The sequence below is a fragment of the Pseudophryne corroboree genome, chromosome 3 (assembly GCF_028390025.1).
Source record: "Pseudophryne corroboree isolate aPseCor3 chromosome 3, aPseCor3.hap2, whole genome shotgun sequence".
NCBI lineage: Eukaryota > Metazoa > Chordata > Amphibia > Anura > Myobatrachidae > Pseudophryne > Pseudophryne corroboree.
The window spans coordinates 768465032-768487398 of NC_086446.1; the positions used below are offsets into that span (position 1 = coordinate 768465032).

The 22367-nt window shown below is 47.6% G+C and overlaps 1 protein-coding gene across 1 annotated transcript in view; it reads left to right on the plus strand.

The window, feature by feature from the left end:
* P3H3 (prolyl 3-hydroxylase 3) overlaps positions 1-22367 on the plus strand; it is a 34932-nt gene that overhangs the window by 7110 nt on the left and 5455 nt on the right. The window contains exons 4-13 of the mRNA XM_063962467.1: positions 681-812; positions 1719-1852; positions 11430-11519; positions 12726-12778; positions 12869-12900; positions 13260-13384; positions 13468-13563; positions 18489-18636; positions 19342-19459; positions 21910-21985. Coding sequence (XP_063818537.1) covers positions 681-812; positions 1719-1852; positions 11430-11519; positions 12726-12778; positions 12869-12900; positions 13260-13384; positions 13468-13563; positions 18489-18636; positions 19342-19459; positions 21910-21985 — 1004 coding nt within the window. The remainder of the gene's footprint in view (positions 1-680; positions 813-1718; positions 1853-11429; positions 11520-12725; positions 12779-12868; positions 12901-13259; positions 13385-13467; positions 13564-18488; positions 18637-19341; positions 19460-21909; positions 21986-22367) is intronic.

Consider the following 22367-nt stretch of genomic DNA (forward strand, 5'->3'; position numbering starts at 1 on the left):
AGAGAGAGTTAGATTTGGGTGGGGTGTGTTCAAACTGAAATCTAAATTGCAGTGTAGAAATAAAGCAGCCAGTATTTACCCTGCACAGAAACAATATGACCCACCCAAATCTAACTCTCTCTGCACATGTTACATCTGCCACACCTGCAGTGCACATGGATTTGCCCAACTGCTAACACATTTGCTGCTGCGATCAGGTCTGAATTACCCCCATAATTACACTTACAGATAATTATGTACAGGAGCTTGCATCCTGATGCATACCAAATGCAAATACAATATGAAATATTCCATAATCTTCCATAGTGTATTAAATGGTTGCTAGGAGCAACCTCTCCACTCTATCTATCCTTAAGATTTGATACTTCTGCCCCTATTTGTGCGGCCGGCCAGCGCCAGTGACTCCAGATCAACTACCACAGCTTACTGGACGTTGCTCTTGGCATCCAGACCAAGTGTCATAATCGCAACTTTGTGTATTTATTTGTGAGTTGTTATTAATAGCCCTTTATATGAGCAAACTCTTACTTTAGATGTATTCTTCCTTTCATAGTTTCCCCAAGTTTCCAAAAAATCATGGACAGGGGTCTTCCCCCTCTATCCGTTCTCTACCAGCTCTCACTTCCGGCATGCCTCTCACTAGCCGCTCTCCCTGTCTCCCTGCTCTGTTTCCGTCACAGAATATTACACGCAGGTTTTGCAGTGTAAACAGCGGTGTGTCCTAGAGGTAACCGTGATGCCGGGACAGAAACGTCCGGAACAGGACATCCTTGTGTCTCATCTGCAGATGCTGCAGGACGGCTACGCCCAGAGTAAGTTACGCTCTCCAATCCTTGCACTGGGATTCCTTTAATGTCCTTTTAAGTTGTTGTCCCAGAGTCAATAATAAGATGTGGGAATTAATTAAATACTGGTATAATAAGAACCAAAATGAATAAAAACTGTCTGGTCCGCTGGGTCCACTATGGCAATCCAGGGAAGATCTGGCTGTGTCATGCGGCTGATCTTCTGCTCCCAAGCTTGGGGTTTGGACTACGTTGCCGGAGGAGCTTGTTATATATTTTTTCCTTATGGTTGAAAATTGAAATAAAGCACTTCTCATTGCTGCTGAAAGATAAACCCTACCTTTATAAAGGTGGTCATTCCGAGTTGATCGCTCGCTAGCAGTTTTTAGCAGCCGTGCAAACGCTATGCCGCCTCCCACTGGAAGTGTATCTTCGCTTAGCAGAAGTGCGAACGAAAGGATCGCAGAGCGGCTACAAAGTTTTTTTTTTTGTGCAGTTTTAGAGTAGCTCAAAACCTACTCAGCGCTAGCGATCACTTCAGACTGTTCAGTTCCTGTTTTGACGTCACAAACACGAACTGCGTTCGCCCAGCCACGCCTGCGTTTTTCTTGGCATGCCTGCGTTTTCTCGAACACTCCCTGAAAACGGTCAGTTGCCACCCAGAAACGCCCACTTCATGTCAATCACTCTGCGGTCAGCAGTGTGACTGAAAAGCTTCGCTACAGCTTGTGTGAAACTGCATATTTCTTTGTACTTTTACGTCGCGCGTTCGCATTGCGCTGCATACGCAGAAGTGCCTTTTTTTGCCTCATCGCGGCACAGCGAACGAATGCAGCTAGCGATCAACTCGGAATGACTCCCTAAGTGAGTTGCATCAGTCAGTATGGGCAGAGCTCAGGTTTTGTTTTCTAACCCCTTTGGCTGTTTCTCTAGTTGGGAACTGGAAGTCCGCTGCACAGACAGCCCGGTCTCTATTGCTCTTCTTCCCGCACAATGAGACCATTATTGAGAGCCTACAAGGTTACGAAAAACGTCTGGAAGGCGCAGGGGGCAGCAACCTCCGAGAGGTAACAACGCTGGGGGAGGTTTTTAAGTGATTATTTTGAAGATCGTTATATCCTAACTATATATATATATATATATATATATATAATATAGTATCGTCACCAGATGTATTATTTACTATAAGTATGCTCCGTGGTTTCTTTAGCTAGCTACTGCAATATAGTTGTCCAAGCAGGAAGCATAAACCGTGTTGCTGGGGGATTAATGGGATTTGTAGGAGCGGGATAATGGTGTTTGGGATCCCCCAAGTGTACAAAACAAAACAGGTTTTTGGTATCTTAAGAAAAAAATTTACTTTAACTTCAAGCGCACTCGGATTAATATTATTTGTAGGAATATATTAATATAACTTTTATACCGCCTGTTGCAAAAGAATTCATGGTGGGAGCTAATGTTATAATGTTCTTACCATTGCAATTATCTTTCAGTGGACGGGGATAACTTGCCCTTCCATCCAATGCAAGAAAGTACATCGTTAAGCCTTTGGTGCAGCATTGATTTTTGGTATCTGGTCTCTAGGTCGACAGGTCAAAAGGTCGACAAACGTTTGTCACTTTTTTTCTTTTTAACTTTTTCATACCTTACGATCCACGTAGACTACGATTGGGAGTAGTAACCTGTGCCGAGCGCAGCGGGTCACCTTGCCCGAAGTATGGCGAGCGAACACGGTGCACTAATTGGGGTTCCCGGTTACTGTACGGTGAAGACGACACCAAAAAAAGATGAAAAAAAACTCATGTCAACCTTTTGACCTGTCGACCTAGAATCCCAGTCGACCTAGTTACTGTTGACCAATACTGGTCGACCTAGACACTGTCGAGCTAAGTGTGGTCGGCCTTCAATACCACATCCTTGATTTTTACACCTTCTAGTGGATTCCACCTTCAGACAACTTTGATAAAATGTTTTCCTGAAACTTTTAAGTAATTATTTTTATATTTCTTTCTCCACTTCTTTGTGTTTCACCAAAGTGTTTACAGAGGCTGTATAACGTATTTGTAGCCTCTTCCCTTTTTGTTGTCCTACATCATGAAACAAACATGCTTTTTGTGTGAAATACAAATCAAAATAAGCCACTCTAGCTTGTACGTATGGTTTGGGTACCGGAATGCCAAATCTATGGGCCCTCATTCCGACCCAATCGCGCACTTCTTCGCAGTGGTACGAACGGGTCTCATTATTGCGGCAACGACGCTGACAGTGAAGAACGCGGTCGCAGCGACGAACACAAGAAGATTGACAGCAGGAAGGCGTTCTCGGGCGTCAACTGACCGTTTTAAGCCGTTTTCAGGGAGTGGTGAGAAAAACGCAGGCGTGTCCAGGCGAACGGAGGGCGGATGTCTGACGTCAAAGCCGTGACCATCATCGCTGGACCCGTCGCACAGGGTAAGTATGTCCAGGGCTGGTCTTGTTTTGTGTGAAACTTTTTTAGCATAGCAGGGCTGCACAAGTGAACACAGCCCTGCTATGCTAAAATACACTCCCCCATAGGCGGAGATTAGTTGATCGCACCAGCAGCAAAAAGTTGCTTGGTGCGATCAACTCGGAATGAGGGCCATGGCGGGTCATTCCGAGTTGATCGCTCGCTAGCTGTTTTTAGCAGCCGTGCAAATGCTTAGTCGCCGCCCACGGGGGAGTGTATTTTCGCTTTGCAAGTGTGCGAACGCTTGTGCAGCCGTGCTGTCCAAAAACATTTTGTGCAGTTTGAGTAGGTCTGAACTTACTCAGCCCTTGCGATCACTTCAGTCTTTTTGGTGCCGGAATTGACGTCAGACACCCGCCCTCCAAACGCCCCGCCAGGACACGCCTGTGTTTTCCCTACCACTCTCAGAAAACGGTCAGTTGACACCCATAAACGCCCTCTTTCTGTCAATCTTCTTGCGATCGGCTGTGCGTATGGATTCTTCGTTAAATGCATCGCACAGCAACGATCGGCATTGTACCTGTGCGACGCGCGTGCGCATTGTGGTGCATGCGCAGTACAGACCTGATCGCAGCGCAGCAAAAATCGGCAGCGTGTGATCAACTCGGAATGACCCCCATAGTCTCTTGTCCAGCACAGAAGCTATTGTTGTCCCAGGGGCAGTTTCCGCTCTTTGTGCCACAGCAGAGTGTACATTTCTTATAGTTATAAGATGTCTCTTTGTAATCCCCCCAACAAATGTCCTCCTTATATGGATACTCCGTTATGAAGACTGGCTTGTGCTAGATGAACTAATAGTTTTGCTATATTCATATTTGTTTATGATGGACTTGACCCAGCTCCAGGGTTATTAACCGTGCTTGAAATCTCACATCTTGTTTTTTACTTTTCAATAACCCTTCTTATACACTTTGAATGTTTTTTTGACCTTCACGATGAAGCTCTTATTTGGAAATTTACTAACTAAACATGAGGCCTTTGACAGACCTGGTATATTTAACTTCTAAATGTACTGACACACTGTAAATGTACACGGACTCCAGAGTACAGTACTACGTGTTGATCATTGTAAAGAATAAATTATATATATATATATATATATATATATATATGTACCCCTTGATGAAGTCTGTGTGACGAAACGCGTTGGGCATCTAAGTGACCTCTGACTCAGATAAGCACTTTAATACTTTTGCACGTTATTATTTTATGTATATCTGTATATGCTTTTTATCCCATTTTTTAGAAAAAGTTTGTATAAAATTTTTAAAAATTGTTTTAAATAAATGTTTATATATTTTTAAATATCTTGTAATTATTTATAGACACCATTGGTCGCTACCCCCCATCCCTTTCTTTTATAAACTTAATTATTTCGGGGATTTACCATCCCAGTTTTATTTGGGGAACCAGCTGACGCCCTATACATAGAGAGTGTTAATATATTACAGCCATACTTGTTGGGTTAAAAAAGGATTTTATTTTCTGTGGCGCAGTATTTTCCCTCCTTTTCGATATAGATATAGATATATATATATATATATATAATGTAAATGGTTGTATGGGGAGCGCTTGGGTAAAAGTTAATGGGGTATATGCAATTGCGGTCGAATTCGCGGCAATTATCGCCGTTTTTTAATTCGACCAAATTCGCCAGGTGAATCCCGGCAGGTGCCTGCCGGGATTCACCATATTCAATGAAAAACGGATTCGCCAGAATCGCGGGCGAAAATCGGCCGATTTGGTGGATTTTGCCGCGATTTTAAAAAACGGGAAAAAACGTGAAAAACCCGAAAAAAAAATGGCGTGGGGTCCCCCCTCCAAAGCATAACCAGCCTCTGGCTCTTTGAGCTGGTCCTGGTTCTAAAAATGCAGGGGAAAAATTGGCCAGGGATCCCCCGTATTTTTAAAACCAGCACCGGGCTCTGCGCCTGATGCTGGTGCCAAAAATACGGGGGACAAAAAGAGTAGGGGTCCCCCGTATTTTTAACACCAGCATCGGGCTCCACTAGCTGGACAGATAATGCCACAGCCGGGGGTCACTTTTATGCCGTGCCCTGCGGCCGTGGCATCAAATATCCAACTAGTCACCCCTGGCCGGGGTACCCTGGGGGAGTGGGGACCCCTTCAATCAAGGGGTCCCCCCCCCCCCAGCCACCCAAGGGCCAGGGGTGAAGCCCGAGGCTGTCCCCCCCCATCCAATGGGCTGCGGATGGGGGGGCTGATAGCCTTTGTGATAATAAAAAGATATTGTTTTTTCCATTAGTACTACAAGTCCCAGCAAGCCTCCCCCGCAAGCTGGTACTTGGAGAACCACAAGTACCAGCATGCGGGAGAAAAACGGGCCCACTGGTACCTGTAGTACTACTGGAAAAAAAATACCCAAATAAAAACAGGACACAGACACCGTGACTTGTACAACTTTATTACATACTGCCGACACACACATACTTACCTATGTTGACACGCCGACTGCCACGGTCGCCGACGATCCGAGGGTACCTGTGAAAAAATTATACTCACCTTCCAGCGTCCAGAGGTACATCCACGTCCAGAGGTAAATCCACGTTCTTGGCAAAAAAACAAACCGAACACCGATCCATACCGGACTAGAAAGGGGTCCAATGTTTTCACATAAGACCCCTTTCTCCCGAATGCCGGGACATCACGTGACTCCTGTCACTGACGTCCCTTCAGCCAATCAGGAAGCGCTACTTCCGTGGCGCTCACCTGATTGGCTGTCCGCTGTCTGTACTGTGACAGCGCATCGCAAAGCCGCTCCATTACTTTCAATGGTGGGAACTTTGCGGGTAGCGGTGGGGTCACCCGCCGGTCAGCCGCTGACCGGCGGGTGACCTCACCGCTAGCCGCTAAGTTCCCACCATTGAATATAATGGAGGGAGCTGTGCGATGCGCTGTCACAGTGCAGACAGCGCTCAGCCAATCAGGTGAGCGCAACGAAGTTGCGCTTCCTGATTGGCTTAGAGACCTGTCAGTGACAGCTGTCACTGACAGGTCTCATTCGTGGAAAGGTGTCCCATGTGTCAGCATGGGACCCCTTTCAGTCCGTTTTTGGTGCGGGTATTTGCGTTTTCTTATTTTGCCAAGTCCGTGGATTTATCTCTGGACCATGGTTGAGGTGAGTATTTTGAACTTTTCTTTACAGGTATCCGTGGATTCTACATGGAGAAGAGGACCGATGTCGGCGTGTGAACATAGGTAAGTATGTGTGTGTGTCGACGTATGAAATAACGTTTTACTGTCGACGGTGTGTGTGTCCTGTTTTTATTTGGGTATTTTTTTCCCAGTAGTACTGCAGGTACCAGCGGGCCCGTTTTTCTCCCGCATGCTGGTACTTGTGGTTCTCCAAGTACCAGCTTGCGGGGGAGGCTTGCTGGGACTTGTAGTACTATTGGAAAAAACAATATCTTTTTATTATCACAAAGGCTATCAGCCCCCCCATCCGCAGCCCATTGGATGGGGGGGGACAGCCTCGGGCTTCACCCCTGGCCCTTGGGTGGCTGGGGGGGGGGGACCCCTTGATTGAAGGGGTCCCCACTCCCCCAGGGTACCCCGGCCAGGGGTGACTAGTTGGATATTTAATGCCACGGCCGCAGGGCACGGCATAAAAGTGACCCCCGGCTGTGGCATTATCTGTCCAGCTAGTGGAGCCCGATGCTGGTGTTAAAAATACGGGGGACCCCTACTCTTTTTGTCCCCCGTATTTTTGGCACCAGCACCAGGCGCAGAGCCCGGTGCTGGTTTTAAAAATACGGGGGATCCCCTGTCAATTTTTTCCCCGCATTTTTAGAACCAGGACCAGCTCAATGAGCCCGAGGCTGGTTATGCTTTGGAGGGGGGACCCCACGCCATTTTTTATGATTTTACCCTTCCAGCATAAAAAAAAAAAAAAAAAAAAAAAAATAATATTTTAAAAAATATATAAATAATATTTGTGCCTCCCAAAAAAAAAAAAAAGTACCTAATCCCTTCTAATATAAATAGATCTGCTATTCCCAAAAAAAAAAACACCAAAAAAAACATGTTTAAATTTTTTTTATTTGTTTTCACCCTCCAAAGTGTGGCGGATTGAAAATGACGAATTTGCTGTCTAAAAGCACTGCTGTCGAATTTCAAAACTTTAATTGAATATGCTTTGGTCGAATTGCAGCACTTGTATCATTGCAGAAAAGTCGAATTTGCAAAAATTCGAATTTCAAAAAGTCGAATTTTGAAAGTCCGTTTTTTGGTCGGAAAGCACTGGATTGCATAGGGGAATTTTTTTTTTTGGTCGAAAATGACCCGAAATTCGACAATTTCGGGAATTCGACCACAATTGCATATACCCCAATGTCTCTTAACGTTTTTTCCAAGGAAAAACTCCTTTAGGTTGAATGTAGCCACGGAAAAGTAGATGTTTCTGGAAAAAACCCTCTCACCAGAATCACCCAGACAGCAAAATCACCCGTTAGTCCATATCCTTTATAAAAAATTATTTATTAAAAATCTTTTTGTAAAATTATATTGTAAAGCTCTTACACTTATCTTGACATTCGTGGGAAATGAGATCTTATTGGGACTTGCTGCCCACCCCAGCCGGGGAGGAGCTCCTAAGACAGCTTGTCCACCCACTATGTCTAAGACAGTCACACTATGGCGGACAAGCTGTCTTAGGAACTCCTCCCCGGCTGTGGTGGACAGCAAGTCCCAATAAGATCTCATTTCCCACGAATGTCAAGATAAGTGTAAGAGCTTTACAATATAATTCTACAAAAAGATTTTTAATAAATTAATTTTTATAAAGGATATGGACTAACGGGTGATTTTGCTGTCTGGGTGATTCTGGTGAGAGGGTTTTTTCCAGAAACATCTACTTTTCCGTGGCTACATTCAACCTAAAGGAGTTTTTCCTTGGAAAAACCGTTAAGAGACATTAACTTTTACCCAAGTGCTCCCCATACAACCATTTACATCGTTAAACCACTGGTTCTCAACTGGCAACAGGACCTATTTGGGGAATAGCTGCTGGTCCCTCCAAGGACTATTGTGCCTAAGGTGGTTTATTTTTAGCGCAATTTGGTCATTCTATTGTTATATATATAAAAATTGTCACTTAACCGCTAACATTTTAGTATATTTATGCTGCTTAAAGATCGTAGTGTGATCATTGAAAATGGAATCCAGTCTTTAGGTCGACCACTATTGGTTGACAGTAAATAGGTCAAATATGGTTTCTAGGTCGACATGAGTTTTTCACTTTTTTTTTTTCTTTCATTTTTTGACCTTTTTCATACTTTACGATCCCCGTGGACTACAATTGGGAACGGTAACGTGTGCCGATCACAGCGGTAGCGGAGCGAGCCATGCGAGGGGACACGGTGCTCTAATTGGGGTTCCCAGTCCCTCTACGAAGAAAACGACACCAAAAGTAAAAAAACTCATGTCGACCTAGAGTCCATGTCGGCCTAGAAACCATGTCGACCTACTTACTGTCGACCAATAGTGGTCGACCTAGACACTGTCGACCTAAGTCTATTCTATCTAACATACCACACCCATTGATAATAGATATATTTATTGCGTATCGATTTCCCGCGTTTGTAAACATTATATGGAAGTTGTGGAAGCGGGTTCCAATATTTTATGAACGTATTATATGGCCATCGTCAGCAGATATTTTATACATCCTCACCGTTAATCGGGAAGATAATCGGGCCTACATTGATTAATTCATGTGGATTCTACAGGTGTGAGTAATTTCTATCAGAGCTCTGTGGCTGGGGACAGAAACGTAACGCGAGTCACGTCTGTATATAACGCGAGTCACGTCTGTATATAACGCGAGTCACGTCTGTATATAACGCGAGTCACGTCTGTATATAACGCGAGTCTCGTCTGTATATAACGCGAGTCACGTCTGTATATAACGCGAGTCACGAGTCACGTCTGTATATAACGCGAGTCACGTCTGTATATAACGCGAGTCACGTCTGTATATAACGGGAGTCAGTCACGTCTGTATATAACGGGAGTCACGTCTGTATATAACGGGAGTCACGTCTGTATATAACGGGAGTCACGTTTGTATATAACGGGAGTCACGTCTGTATATAACGCGAGTCTCGTCTGTATATAACGCGAGTCTCATCTGTATAATGCGAGTCGCGTCTGTATATAACGCGAGTCACGTCTGTATATAACGCGAGTCACGAGTCACGTCTGTATATAACGCGAGTCACGTCTGTATATAACGCGAGTCAGTCACGTCTGTATATAACGCAAGTCAGTCACGTCTGTATATAACGCAAGTCACGTCTGTATATAACGGGAGTCACGTCTGTATATAACGCGAGTCAGTCACGTCTGTATATAACGCGAGTCACGTCTGTATATAACGGGAGTCACGTCTGTATATAACGGGAGTCACGTTTGTATATAACGCGAGTCATGTAAAAAGTGATTTTAGATATATAGTTTGGTTAACATTCAGTTTTCTGTGTGTCAGTCATAAGTTTATGGTCTTCTAAGTGTATGGATAACAATCATATTGTAAAAATAATTAGAAGAGCAGGTTTAAATAAATATATAAGTCCCCTCAGTGCCTATGTCCATTCTGTTGTAACATGAGTCGCGCATATAAACAGTAACATTTAACCACGAAGAGTGCACATTATTTTCTGCTTCTAAGCATTAATTATGACTACCTACCACATATATTATTGTCTTAAGGTGGGTACACACTGGCCGATATATCGCGGGTCCGTCGCCCAGTGTGTACGGGCAATATGTCTGTGAACTCCGTCGTTCACAGACATATCGCATAAGCCCCGCAGCACAGCCGACGGCCAAAATATCCACCGATATATTGGCGCATCGCTGTGTGTACGGGCGACCAGCCGGACGCCCGTACACATGCTGTGGCGGCCGGCGGTGATTGGCAGCTGAACTGGGCGGGCGGGTGTACACGCCCGCCCAGTTCATGACGTCAGTCCCCGACGGCTCGGGCAGTGTGTATGCACAGCACACTGCCCGATCCATCCATAGATATATCTGTCGATCAATTGATCTGCAGATATATCTATCAGTGTGTACCCAGCTTAAGTTTTACAATGTTGAATTTCAGCTTTAGTTTAGTGTGTGGGACATTTAAACCCCTAAAATTGAACATGAAATATAATAAACCATAGAAGTAGGTAAATAGGCACTCGGTTACGGAATACATCTACCAGGGTGACCGCCTCAGATTGTAATGTCGCCTATATCCTATCATATACAGTAAATATAAAAAAAAGTGGTAAAATACATAGAGGTGTTTATGAATGATAATGCAATGTACTTAGTAGATGTTGTATATACACACCAGGAGATTAAAGTTGCCTGAAGGTGAAAGCCTTTGTGTGTTACTATGGGGTATGTTCAATTAAAGTCGGATCCATTCCGACATGCATTTGTCGGAATGGATCCGACAAGCCCTATTCAATGAGCGGCCAAATCCAACTGTCTGATTTGACCGTTCCCGGTGTCCTGTCCTGCTGCTGCTGTCGACGGCTGCCAGGGGGAGCTGTCTGAGGCGGCCGGGGGGAGCTGAATGAGGCGGCCGGGGGGAGCTGTCTGAGGCGGCCGGGGGGAGCTGACTGAGGCGGCCGGGGGGAGCTGTCTGAGTCGGCTGGGGGGAGCTGTCTGAGGCGGCCGGGGGGAGCTGTCTGAGGCGGCCGGGGGGAGCTGACTGAGGCGGCTGGGGGAGCTGTCTGAGGCGGCCGGGATGCGCTGCCGGGAGTGAGGAGCCTGGCCGGGGGGACGCCCAGCTCAATCCGTCTTTTTTTTAAAGTCTGATTGAGATTGTCTGTCTGAAACAGGACCAAAACCTGTCGAATTTGGTCCCGTTTCCAACAGAAGCATGCAAATCTGCGGCTACTCCGCCGATCCACGTGCTTTCCGACAAGTCGGGGATTGAATAGGTGGGAACCCCTTCCGACCTGAGAAAGTCGAAAACTGCCGTCTTTCTGACAAGACGGCAGTTTCAACAGCAATTGAATATACCCCTATGCCTGGGCTATCAGGCTGTCTTCCAGTTATACCGTGTTCTATGTGCTGCCCTCTCTGGTCATGTATGTACACTTCCTAAATGTGTCTCCTTGTCTTGTGTTTGTATGTAGAACATAGCGTCATATGTGCGCCAGACTCTGTCAGAGAAGAAACTTCTGTATTATGCTATGGAACATCTGGACATCTCATTCCAGGACCCGGTCAGTTTCATGTTTTGTTACTGGATTTTGGGTGTTCTTCCCTGTAACTGATCAGCAAATGCATGGACCCTTGTTTCTCTGCAAGCCTATCTCACGGCGTGTGCCTGATATCCTGTTCCCAGTACAGTTACCCTGCTCCACTTGAGAATGTGCTTTGGTGTAAAAGGTCCCTCCATTGTGTGCATTCTAGATCAAATATCTTCCCCCCTCCCATATCCTCTCCCTCCTACACCTCCAACATCCTCTCTCTCCACACTCCCACTCGTCTTCTCCAGTCAGTCGGTGACCGTCTCCTCTGCTCCCCATTGGTCACCATCTCTCCCTCCTGCTGCTTCCAAGACTTCTCCCGTGCTGCCCCAAACCTATGGTCCGCTCTCCCTTCCTCTCAGACACTCCCCAACCTACATTGCTTCAATTGCTTTCTTAAAATGCTCAGTTTGATGTAGCCTACCAAATCTGTGCTGGTTCTTCTTCCTACATCCTTTACCCCCTCATCTTTCCAATGCTCCCGCTCCTTCCCCTTAGAATGTAAGCTCCCATGGGTAGGGACACCCCTGCTTTTGTTTCATCCCCTCCCCCTATGCTCACATAACTAAGCCGGGTTTCTGGTCTTCCTGTATCAGTGTTGTACTGAATGGATGTACCCTATTAGTAACTAGTAAAATGGTAGCCGGGTCTCCTCAGCTCGTCCCTGTCCCATCCCTCTCCTCTTGGCCCCGCTGTGATGCTTGCCTGTGTTGGTTCTCTTCTCCTGGAATAACCCCTCTCCATACCGACATTCAGAGCCGCTGGTGGGTAGAGGGTCTGCGCCATCTTAGATGCTACGTATTATATAGATATACAGCCAATCTATGGGGATGCTGTCAGTTTACCTACAATCAAAATACCGACATTTAAAATGTTGACATGAGTTTTTAATTATTTTTTTTTATTGAAACTGACTTGTTCATACTTTGCCATCCAAGTGGACCCGGAGGGGGAATATAACAGTGCCCGAAGCATGGCGAGCACAGCGGTACACATATACGGTGTCCATGTCAACCTATGTTGACATACTCACAAAAAATTTTATGAAAACCTTGTGTCAACGTTTTGACCTGTCGACATTTTAAAGGTCTGTATTTTGTCCTTGTTGGGATTTTGATTGTAGGTATTTCATACTAAACCCACTCTATGTACCATGTAATTGTAATGTTGTGTTTCCAGGATGTGTGGACACCAGAGGAAGTTATACCAGAGAGTATTAGGGAAAGAGTCAGGTCAGTTAATGTTGTGAACTAGCAGCCATGTTTACTTCTCCGTGTGTTGGGTTTTCTGTGATAGTAACCAGGATTTCCTTTCTCCACTAGGACAGAGAGAGAATCTGCGGAGGAGAATGGGAGTGAGTATGAGGCTTCCTCAGGGGATTACTCGGTGTGGTCATATGATGCGGAGCCTCTTGCCCCTCAGTATGGGTGCGGTCATGTGATGTGGTGTCTCTCTCACCTCAGTATAAGTGCAGCGCGTTGGTGCTGCGGTTATTTGATGCGGACTCTCTCCTACCTTAATAGAAGTGCGGCGCTTTGGCGGTGTGATCATGTGATGCAGAGTCTCCTCAGTATAAGTTTGGCGCGTTGGTGGGTGCGGTTATGTGGTGTGGTGGCTCTTGCTCCTCGGTATCGCTGCAGTCATGTGATGTGGTGTCTCTAACACCTCAGTATCACTGCCGTCATCTGATGTAAGTTCCTTTCTGTCCTGCAGAGGAGCTTCCTTATGAGCAGGTGACAATCACCCTGACCCCGAGACAGATGAATGGGACAGCTAGAGCCACCCTGGATGGAGTCCTCAGCGAGGATGAGTGTGATTCGCTGCTCAACCTGGTGCAGGTAAGTGTAATGGGGGATAATTGACCGTATGTGAAGCATGGACCGGTCTTCCACTGCCACCCATCTCTCCTCTGTTCACCCAGGAAGCTGAAGCATCTGAGGACGGGTTCAGGGCAAGGAAATCGCCTCACACCTCTCACGAGAGAATCCAAGGTCTGAGTGTTCTGCGAGCTCTGCAGGTAATCTGCCAACCTGGACACGTGTTCTATCATTGCTTTCACAGCCATGGCTTATTGTCCTGCAATGTGCCTGCTCCACAACCCACCATCTGCAGGATGACTCGGGGAACAGAAGACCTTCTGTAACACACTATATATAGGAAGGACAATGGCTGGTCTGGGAGTCTGAACAATGCAGAACTTAGGGGGACATTTACTAAGCAGTGATGAGAGCGGAGAAGTGAGCCAGTGGAGAAGTGGCCCCATCAACCAATCAGCAGCTCTGTATCATTTTATAGTATGCAAATTATAGATGTTACTTCAGTGCTGATTGGTTGCCATGGGCAACTTCTCCACTGGCTCACTTCTCCGCTCTTATCACTGCTTAGTAAATGTCCCCCTTAGAATAATATGGGCCCCACTGGAGGTCAAGATGGGAATCTCCAATAACAATATGTTATTCATAAAAAATATATTGCCAAAGCAAACCAAAAAGAAATAATTATAATCGACTAAAACCATATGCAGGTATGAAATGCAGTTCTGACCATATGGGGCTTGCGTGGGAACGTGGAAATGTTGTGCTTGGTGCAGTTGCTGAGCAGATCAACACTGAGGAGGAGAGTGATAAACTGGAGAGAGGTAATGTACCAACCAATCCGCTCCTAACTGCCATTTTACAGGCTGTGTTTGGAGCTGATTGGTTGGTATCTCTCCACTTTATATCTCTCCAAGTTTTGACAAAGCTCCCCCTAACTCAGCCAGGCCTTTCCCCCAGCCCGTTATCTCTGCTGCTGTTATTACGATCAGTTCAACGAGCAGCCGCATTTATTGTACTGCACACTAATACATACATCAGAGGTCACTAATTATAATATACCAGAGGTCACCATGGATTTCCCTGACCTATAGACCGCTATAGGCATGCAGCCTTGTGCCTTAGTATAATCAGGGACCTCTTCTCCGGTGACTTGTAATATCCGTATGAGTACACTAGGGAGAGCTGCTGAGTAACGTATACGGAGATGTATTAACCTCCCTGGCCTCATATGAGTACACCGTGTGCTGTTCTGTTACATTGTCCTGTGGCTGTTTAATCCCAACGTTTTTTCACAGGGGATGCTGGGGCTTGTGGTTCCATGTCGCAGGTAGCCCCAGTCTTTCTTGTAACAGCGGTTCTTCGTGTGATCATTGATTTTGTTACAGCAAAGTGCTTCTGACGTACGCTGGAGGAAGAGAAATGATGATGCACACTCCTAGCACTGAGAACACGGATAGTAAAAATAATTTAACTAAACCCTCACAATTAACATGGAGTAATAATTGAAGTTCTTAGCACACATTTGCGCAAATATGCGGGCCCATGTACCGCGGCCAGGTGACTTCATCACATGGGTCCCTAACATTCCTAATACTATCACATTCTATACATTTATTCAGGACTTACCTCTAAATAGGGTCTTTTCAATGGGGGTCATTCCGAGTTGTTCGCTCGTTGCCGATTCTCACTATGCTGCGATTTGTTGCTAATTGCGCATGTGCAAGGCACGCAGGGCGCATGCGCTTAGTTATAAAACTAAAAACTTAGCAGTTTTGCGGTTGTTCGCGCGGCGCTTTTCAGTCGCACTGCTGATCGGTGAATGATTGCCAGGAAAGGGGCGTTTCTGGGTGGTAACAGCGTTTTCCCAGAGTGTGCTAAAAACGCAGGCATGTCAGGGAAAAACGCGGGAGTGTCTGGAGAAACGGGGGGGAGTGGCTGGCCGAACGCAGGGCGTGTTTGTGACGTCAAACCAGGAACTAAACGGACTGAGATGATCGCAGTCTGTGAGTAGGTCTGGAGCTACTCAGAAACTGCAGGGAATTATTTATTAGCAGTTCTGCTAATCTTTCGTTAGCAATTCTGCTAAGCTAAGATACACTCCCAGAGGGCGGCGGCCTAGCGTGTGCAATGCTGCTAAAAGCAGCTAGCGAGCGAACAACTCGGAATGACCCCCACTGTGTGATCTGAAATGCAGGAACCCAGCTAATTAAAACACCTGAGGGTGAATGGGAGGGGTGCCAATACCAGAGGAAGGAAGCCTTGCCTTCCAGTGTACAATATATACACACACATAGAGGAAAAAGGGGGGGACCTGGACTGCACATCCTACTACTAAATATATCAAGAGGTGCTGTCATGCTGAGGCTTCTAATACTATGCTGGAGGAAGAGAGATGCAGATGCACACTCCTAGCACTAAGAACCTGAAGAGAGATGCAGATGCACACTCCTAGCACTAAGAACCTGAAGAGAGATGCAGATGCACACTCCTAGCACTAAGAACCTGAAGAGAGATGCAGATGCACACTCCTAGCACTAAGAACCTGAAGAGAGATGCCTATGCACACTCCTAGCACTAAGAACCTGAAGAGAGATGCAGATGCACACTCCTAGCACTAAGAACCTGAAGAGAGATGCCTATGCACACTCCTAGCACTAAGAACCTGAAGAGAGATGCAGATGCACACTCCTAGCACTAAGAACCTGAAGAGAGATGCAGATGCACACTCCTAGCACTAAGAACCTGAAGAGAGATGCAGATGCACACTCCTAGCACTAAGAACCTGAAGAGAGATGCAGATGCACACTCCTAGCACTAAGAACCTGAAGAGAGATGCAGATGCACACTCCTAGCACTAAGAACCTGAAGAGAGATGCAGATGCACACTCCTAGCACTAAGAACCTGAAGAGAGATGCAGATGCACACTCCTAGCACTAAGAACCTGAAGATAGATGCAGATGCACACTCCTAGCACTAAGAACCTGAAGAGAGATGCAGATGCACACTCCTAGCACTAAGAACCTGAAGAGAGATGCAGATGCACACTCCTAGCACTAAGAACCTGAAGAGAGATGCAGATGCACACTCCTAGCACTAAGAACCTGAAGAGAGATGCAGATGCACACTCCTAGCACTAAGAAACTGGAGAGATGCAGATGCACACTCCTAGCACTAAGAACCTGAAGAGAGATGCAGATGCACACTCCTAGCACTAAGAACCTGAAGAGAGATGCAGATGCACACTCCTAGCACTAAGAACCTGAAGAGAGATGCAGATGCACACTCCTAGCACTAAGAACCTGAAGAGAGATGCAGATGCACACTCCTAGCACTAAGAACCCGAAGAGAGATGCAGATGCACACTCCTAGCACTAAGAACCTGAAGAGAGATGCAGATGCACACTCCTAGCACTAAGAACCCGAAGAGAGATGCAGATGCACACTCCTAGCACTAAGAACCTATCTATGAAGGAATGGTTTATAATATGTTTTGTATATTGCTACCTGGGCTTTCATTTGGGTGTGGTTCATAGGGTCGAGCACACTTAGGTGACAGTGTCTAAGTCGACCACTATTGGTCGACAGTAACAAAGTCGACACAAGCATTGTGTCGACATGACAAAAGGTCGCCATGAGGTTTTTACTTTTTTGGGTGTCTTTTTCTGCGTAGAGTGACCGGGAACCCCAATTAGTGCACCGTGTCCCCTCGCATGCTTCGGGCAGGTTACCGTTCCCAATTGTAGTCCACGTGGATCATAAAGTATGAAAAAGTTCAAAAAAATTGTGAAAAACTCATGTCGATCTTTTGTCATGTCGACCTAGGAACCCGGTCGACCTAGAGACCGGATACCTTTCATTTACAGTTCTTGTTCTGCTTATTCATAAAGTAACAATATACTACACAGCGCTGTAGATTAAGGGTCGGCTGGCCGTAATAACCCTTTAATCCGGGACACCTTTAATTTGTGCAGGTTCTGCGGCTGGTTAGATCCTGATGTAATGAAGGCTTGAATTTGGCCAGCCACAGCACCTGTGTATACCACAGCCTAATGGTATCTGCGTTCATCTCTGCACATGCTGGGGGCTGCCCAGCACAGGATGATGCCGCCTCCCCGATGCGTCCGCATTGGAACTAAGGTTGACTCCTGGCAGCTCAGCCTGGCTGCGCTGTCAGGCAGACGGCAGCCATTTATTTTTTTCAGAGCTGCTGCATGTGACGCCACGCAGCCGGGCCAAAAAACGTTCCTGCCCCCCCCCCCCCAACGCCGCGTTGCCTCCCTGCAAACGCCCATCGCTGTCCGTCACATTGCGGTCGCACCCATCCTGTTTGTTTGTTTTTTTAAACTGGGCAGGTTACCCATGGCATCAGTGGGGATGCGACTGCAATGTGTGTGGCCACGCGGCTGCTGCGCATTCGCAGTTTGCCGCCATCGGCAAACTGCGCTGCGGGCCGCTAATGCAGCCGGCTCTGAATGACCCCCTCAGTGCACTGTGCATCCACCTTACCTGTGGGCTGCGATTACAGCTATGAGGAGTCAGACTCAGGACTGAGTAGAAGTAGCCTGGAGTGAAGAGCGACACGTCACCCCCGGCCAGGACTACAGGAGCTGTCAATGTAACTGCCTGTACCGGGTGGTGGCGGGGCTACGCACGAGGACTGGAGGCTGCAATACTGGAGTATCGTTTTGCGTCCGTGGCCATTGTAAGATACGGGGGGAGCGTCAGTTACCGGTGGTGCGGGACATGAAAGTACGGGCAGTGGGTGGTCCCCAGGGGTGTCATGGCTTCTGCCATAAGCTATGGGGGAGGGTACTGAACGGATGACTCGGCCCTTAGGATCTGCTTCTGTGTATGGCTAGCTTACGTCCCTATATGCACAGTTTAGCTGCCTCTGATTGATTGATTGCACCTGGACTCCTCTCACCTACAGTATATTATATGAACCTTTATCACATTCAGTAACTGACGTCTCCATTCGGACTACTGCAGGAAAGAAAAGGGCGATTCTATCCCTGGGTGCGCTGTATTCTGTTACATTTGCTTTGCGTCAGGCAGAGCCTCGGTTCTGTAGCAGATGGGCTGATAGCGATGTTCTTATACCTGTCTTGTTGGGTCTGTGTGCAGATGGCGTCATCAGGAGCACTGGACCTCAGCCACACGCACCTTTATTACCACGTCACCGAGCGGGCTCGTGTACTGACGCAGGCTTACTTTGACACGAAGACTCTGCACTTCTCGTACGCCCAGCTGGTGTGTCGGTCGGCCATTGACGGTAAAACCCCTGTGTATAGTGACATGGTGTCTGTGTAAGGAGAGTGTCTGGCACCCTGCACCTGTCCGAAGTGTTCTTTATACTCACCTGATGGTAGTCATGTGACTTCAAACCACATGGCATTACTTCTTGTCTACAGTTGTCCTCCCTTCCTCTGTATCCTTCCCCGCTACTGCTCCTTTTCTTTTCCCTATTACATTCCCTCTGTCAACCCGCACTTATCCTTCTCTCTCTCCCCCCTCTACCACTCTGTCTCCTATGCCCTCTCCCACTCGCGCCCCCCCTCACACACACACACACTACTTCCTCTATCTTCCACCCCCCTCTTTCTTCTTACTCCCATTCCCTATCTCCTCCTCTCTCTTTCTCTCCACCTCCGTCCCTCTCTCCCACTCCCCTTCTTTCTATCCCCCTCTCTCCCTATTTTTGTCCCCTTCCCTCTCTCTTCTCTCCCTCCCCTCCCTTCTCCGCCTCAGTCACTCTTTCCCCCTTCGTCTCTCTCCCTCTACCCCTTTTCCTTTTCTCTCTCCCTTACAGATATCTGGAATCTCTCACTAGTGCACACCTGTGTGAATTTAGCCATTGATCCTGGATGTGTAGACTGTATTTTAAATTATTGGAACAGAATTTCAGTTGATTCCTATATTTGGGTTCCCACAATATTTTCCTCATATCTCTCTCTCTTCCTGTCACTGTGTATGTCAGGAGAACAGGAGGGACGCACAGATCTCAGTCATCCTGTACATTCAGATAATTGTATCTTGGACCCAGAAGAGAAGCGGTGCTGGAGAGAGCCCCCTGCATACATACACAGAGACTACAGGTAACAGATAGGTCTCAGGCAGAGAATGTCTGAGGTGAGGGAACGGCTGAGGTCGAGTACCGACTCAGGTGAGGGAATGGCTGAGGTCGAGTACAGACTCAGGTGAGGGAATGGCTGAGGTGGATTACAGTCTCAGGTGAGGGAACGGGGAGGTGGATTACAGTCTCAGGTGAGGGAACGGGTGAGGTAGATTACAGACTCAGGTGAGGTGAAGTACAGTCTGAGGTGAGGGAATGGTTGAGGTGGATTACAGTCTCAGATGAGGGAATGGCTGAGGTGGATTACAGTCTCAGGTGGAGAACAGCTGAGGTGGGTTACTGTCTCAGGTGAGGAACAGCTGAGGTGGGTTACTGTCTCAGGTGAGGAACAGTTGAGGTAGATTACTGTCTCAGGCGAGGGAACAGCTGAGGTGGGTTACTGTCTCAGGTGAGGGAATGGCTGAATTGGCTTACTGTCTCAGGTGAGGGAATGGCTGAGGTGGGTTACTGTCTCAGGTGAGGGAATGGCTGAATTGGCTTACTGTCTCAGGTGAGGGAATGGCTGAGGTGGGTTACTGTCTCAGGTGAGGGAATGGCTGAGGTGGGTTACTGTCTCAGGTGAGGGATTGGCTGAGGTGGGTTACCGTCTCAGGTGAGGGAATGGCTGAGGTGGGTTACCGTCTCCGGTGAGGGAACGGCTGAGGTGGGTTACTGTCTCAGGTGAGGGAATGGCTGAGGTGGGTTACTGTCTCAGGTGAGGGAATGGCTGAGGTGGGTTACTGTCTCAGGTGAGGGAATGGCTGAGGTGGGTTACCGTCTCAGGTGAGGGAATGGCTGAGGTGGGTTACTGTCTCAGGTGAGGGAATGGCTGAGGTGGGTTACTGTCTCAGGTGAGGGAATGGCTGAGGTGGGTTACCGTCTCAGGTGAGGAACGGCTGAGGTGGGTTACTGTCTCAGGTGTAGGAATGGCTGAGGTGGGTTACTGTCTCAGGTGAGGGAGCGGTTGAGGTGGGTTTCCGACAGAGGTGAGGGAACAGGTAAGGTGGAATATAGTCTGAGGTGAGGGAACGGCTGAGGTGGGTTACTGTCTCAGGTGAGGAACAGCTGAGGTGGGTTACTGTCTCAGGTAAGGGGAATGGCTGAGGTGGGTTACTTTCTCAGGTGAGGGAATGGCTGAGGTGGGTTACTGTCCCAGGTGAGGGAATGGCTGAGGTGGGTTTCTGTCTCAGGTGAGGGATTGGCTGAGGTGGTTTACTGTCTCAGGTGAGGGAATGGTTGAGGTGGGTTACTGTCTCAGGTGAGGAGCAGCTGAGGTGGGTCACTGTCTAAGGTGAGGGAACGGCTGAGGTGGGTTACAGTCTAAGGTGAGGGAACGGCTGAGGTGGGTTACTGTCCCAGGTGAGGGAATGGCTGAGGTGGGTTTCTGTCTCAGGTGAGGGATTGGCTGAGGTGGTTTACTGTCTCAGGTGAGGGAATGGCTGAGGTGGGTTACTGTCTCAGGTGAGGGAATGGCTGAGGTGGGTTACTGTCTCAGGTGAGGGAATGGCTGAGGTGGGTTACTGTCTCAGGTGAGGGAACGGCTGAGGTGGGTTACAGACACAGGTGAAGGAATAGGTAAGGTGGAATACAGTCTGAGATGAGGGAACAGCTGAGGTGGGTTACTGTCTCAGGTGAGGGAACGTCTGTTGTGGGTTACTGTCGCAGGTGAGGGAATGGCTGAGGTGGGTTATAGTCTCAGATGAGGGAGCGGTTGAGGTGGGTTACAGACACAGGTGAGGGAACAAGTAAGGTGGAATACAGTATGAGGTGAAGGAACGGTTGTTGTGGGTTACTGTCTCAGGTGAGGAACAGCTGAGGTGGGTTACTGTCTCAGGTAAGGGGAATGGCTGAGGTGGGTTACTGTCTCAGGTGAGGGAATGGCTGAGGTGGGTTACTGTCTCAGGTGAGGGAATGGCTGAGGTGGGTTACTGTCTCAGGTGAGGAGCAGCTGAGGTGGGTCACTGTCTAAGGTGAGGGAACGGCTGAGGTGGGTTACAGTCTAAGGTGAGGGAACGGCTGAGGTGGGTTACTGTCTCACGTGAAGGAACTGCTGAGGTGGGTTACAGTCTGAGGTGAGGGAACGGCTGAGGTGGGTTACTGTCTCAGGTAAGGGAACGGCTGTTGTCGGTTACTGTCTCAGGTGAGGGAACAGCTGAGGTGGGTTACTGTCTCAGGTAAGGGGAATGGCTGAGGTGGGTTACTGTCTCAGGTGAGGGAATGGCTGAGGTGGGTTACTGTCTCAGGTGGATTACGGTCTCAGGTGAAGAACAGCTGAGGTGGGTTACAGTCTGAGGTGAGGGAACAGCTGAGTTGGGTTACTGTCTCAGGTGAAGGAACTGCTGAGGTGGGTTAGTCTCAGGTGAGGCAATGGCTATATTATTTGTGAGTATCTGTGATTTATTCTTAATCCATTCTATACCATTCTATTTATAGTGCGTTCCTCTACCTGAACAATCACTTCCAAGGTGGAGATCTCTTCTTCACAGAACAGGATGGCGTGACTGTCACGGTGAGTTAATTGCGATCCGCTATGACTGACCCTGAAATGCCCACCTTCTCTCAGTTCCTTATGCAGACGTGGGACAGGACTCTGCTGGGCTCTTCCAATAGACCCCTTCCGCGGTATAAGTACAGCCGCACACTTACCAGCGCCATAGCGGGGGAGTCCAGCAGTGTCACAGCTCCTCTGTGCTTTAGTGACTGGTAGACGGCCATAAATGCCACTCCCGGTTTGCATGTACAAGTAGTGGTCGGGTCTTTTACTTACATGCCTGCAGAAATCACGGAACGGGGGCCTGGAGCACTAATGTAGGGAAGTGCTCTCAGACAAAATACCCGTGTATTGCCAACAAATATACTAATTATTACACAGCCTGAGCGCTGATGTATGT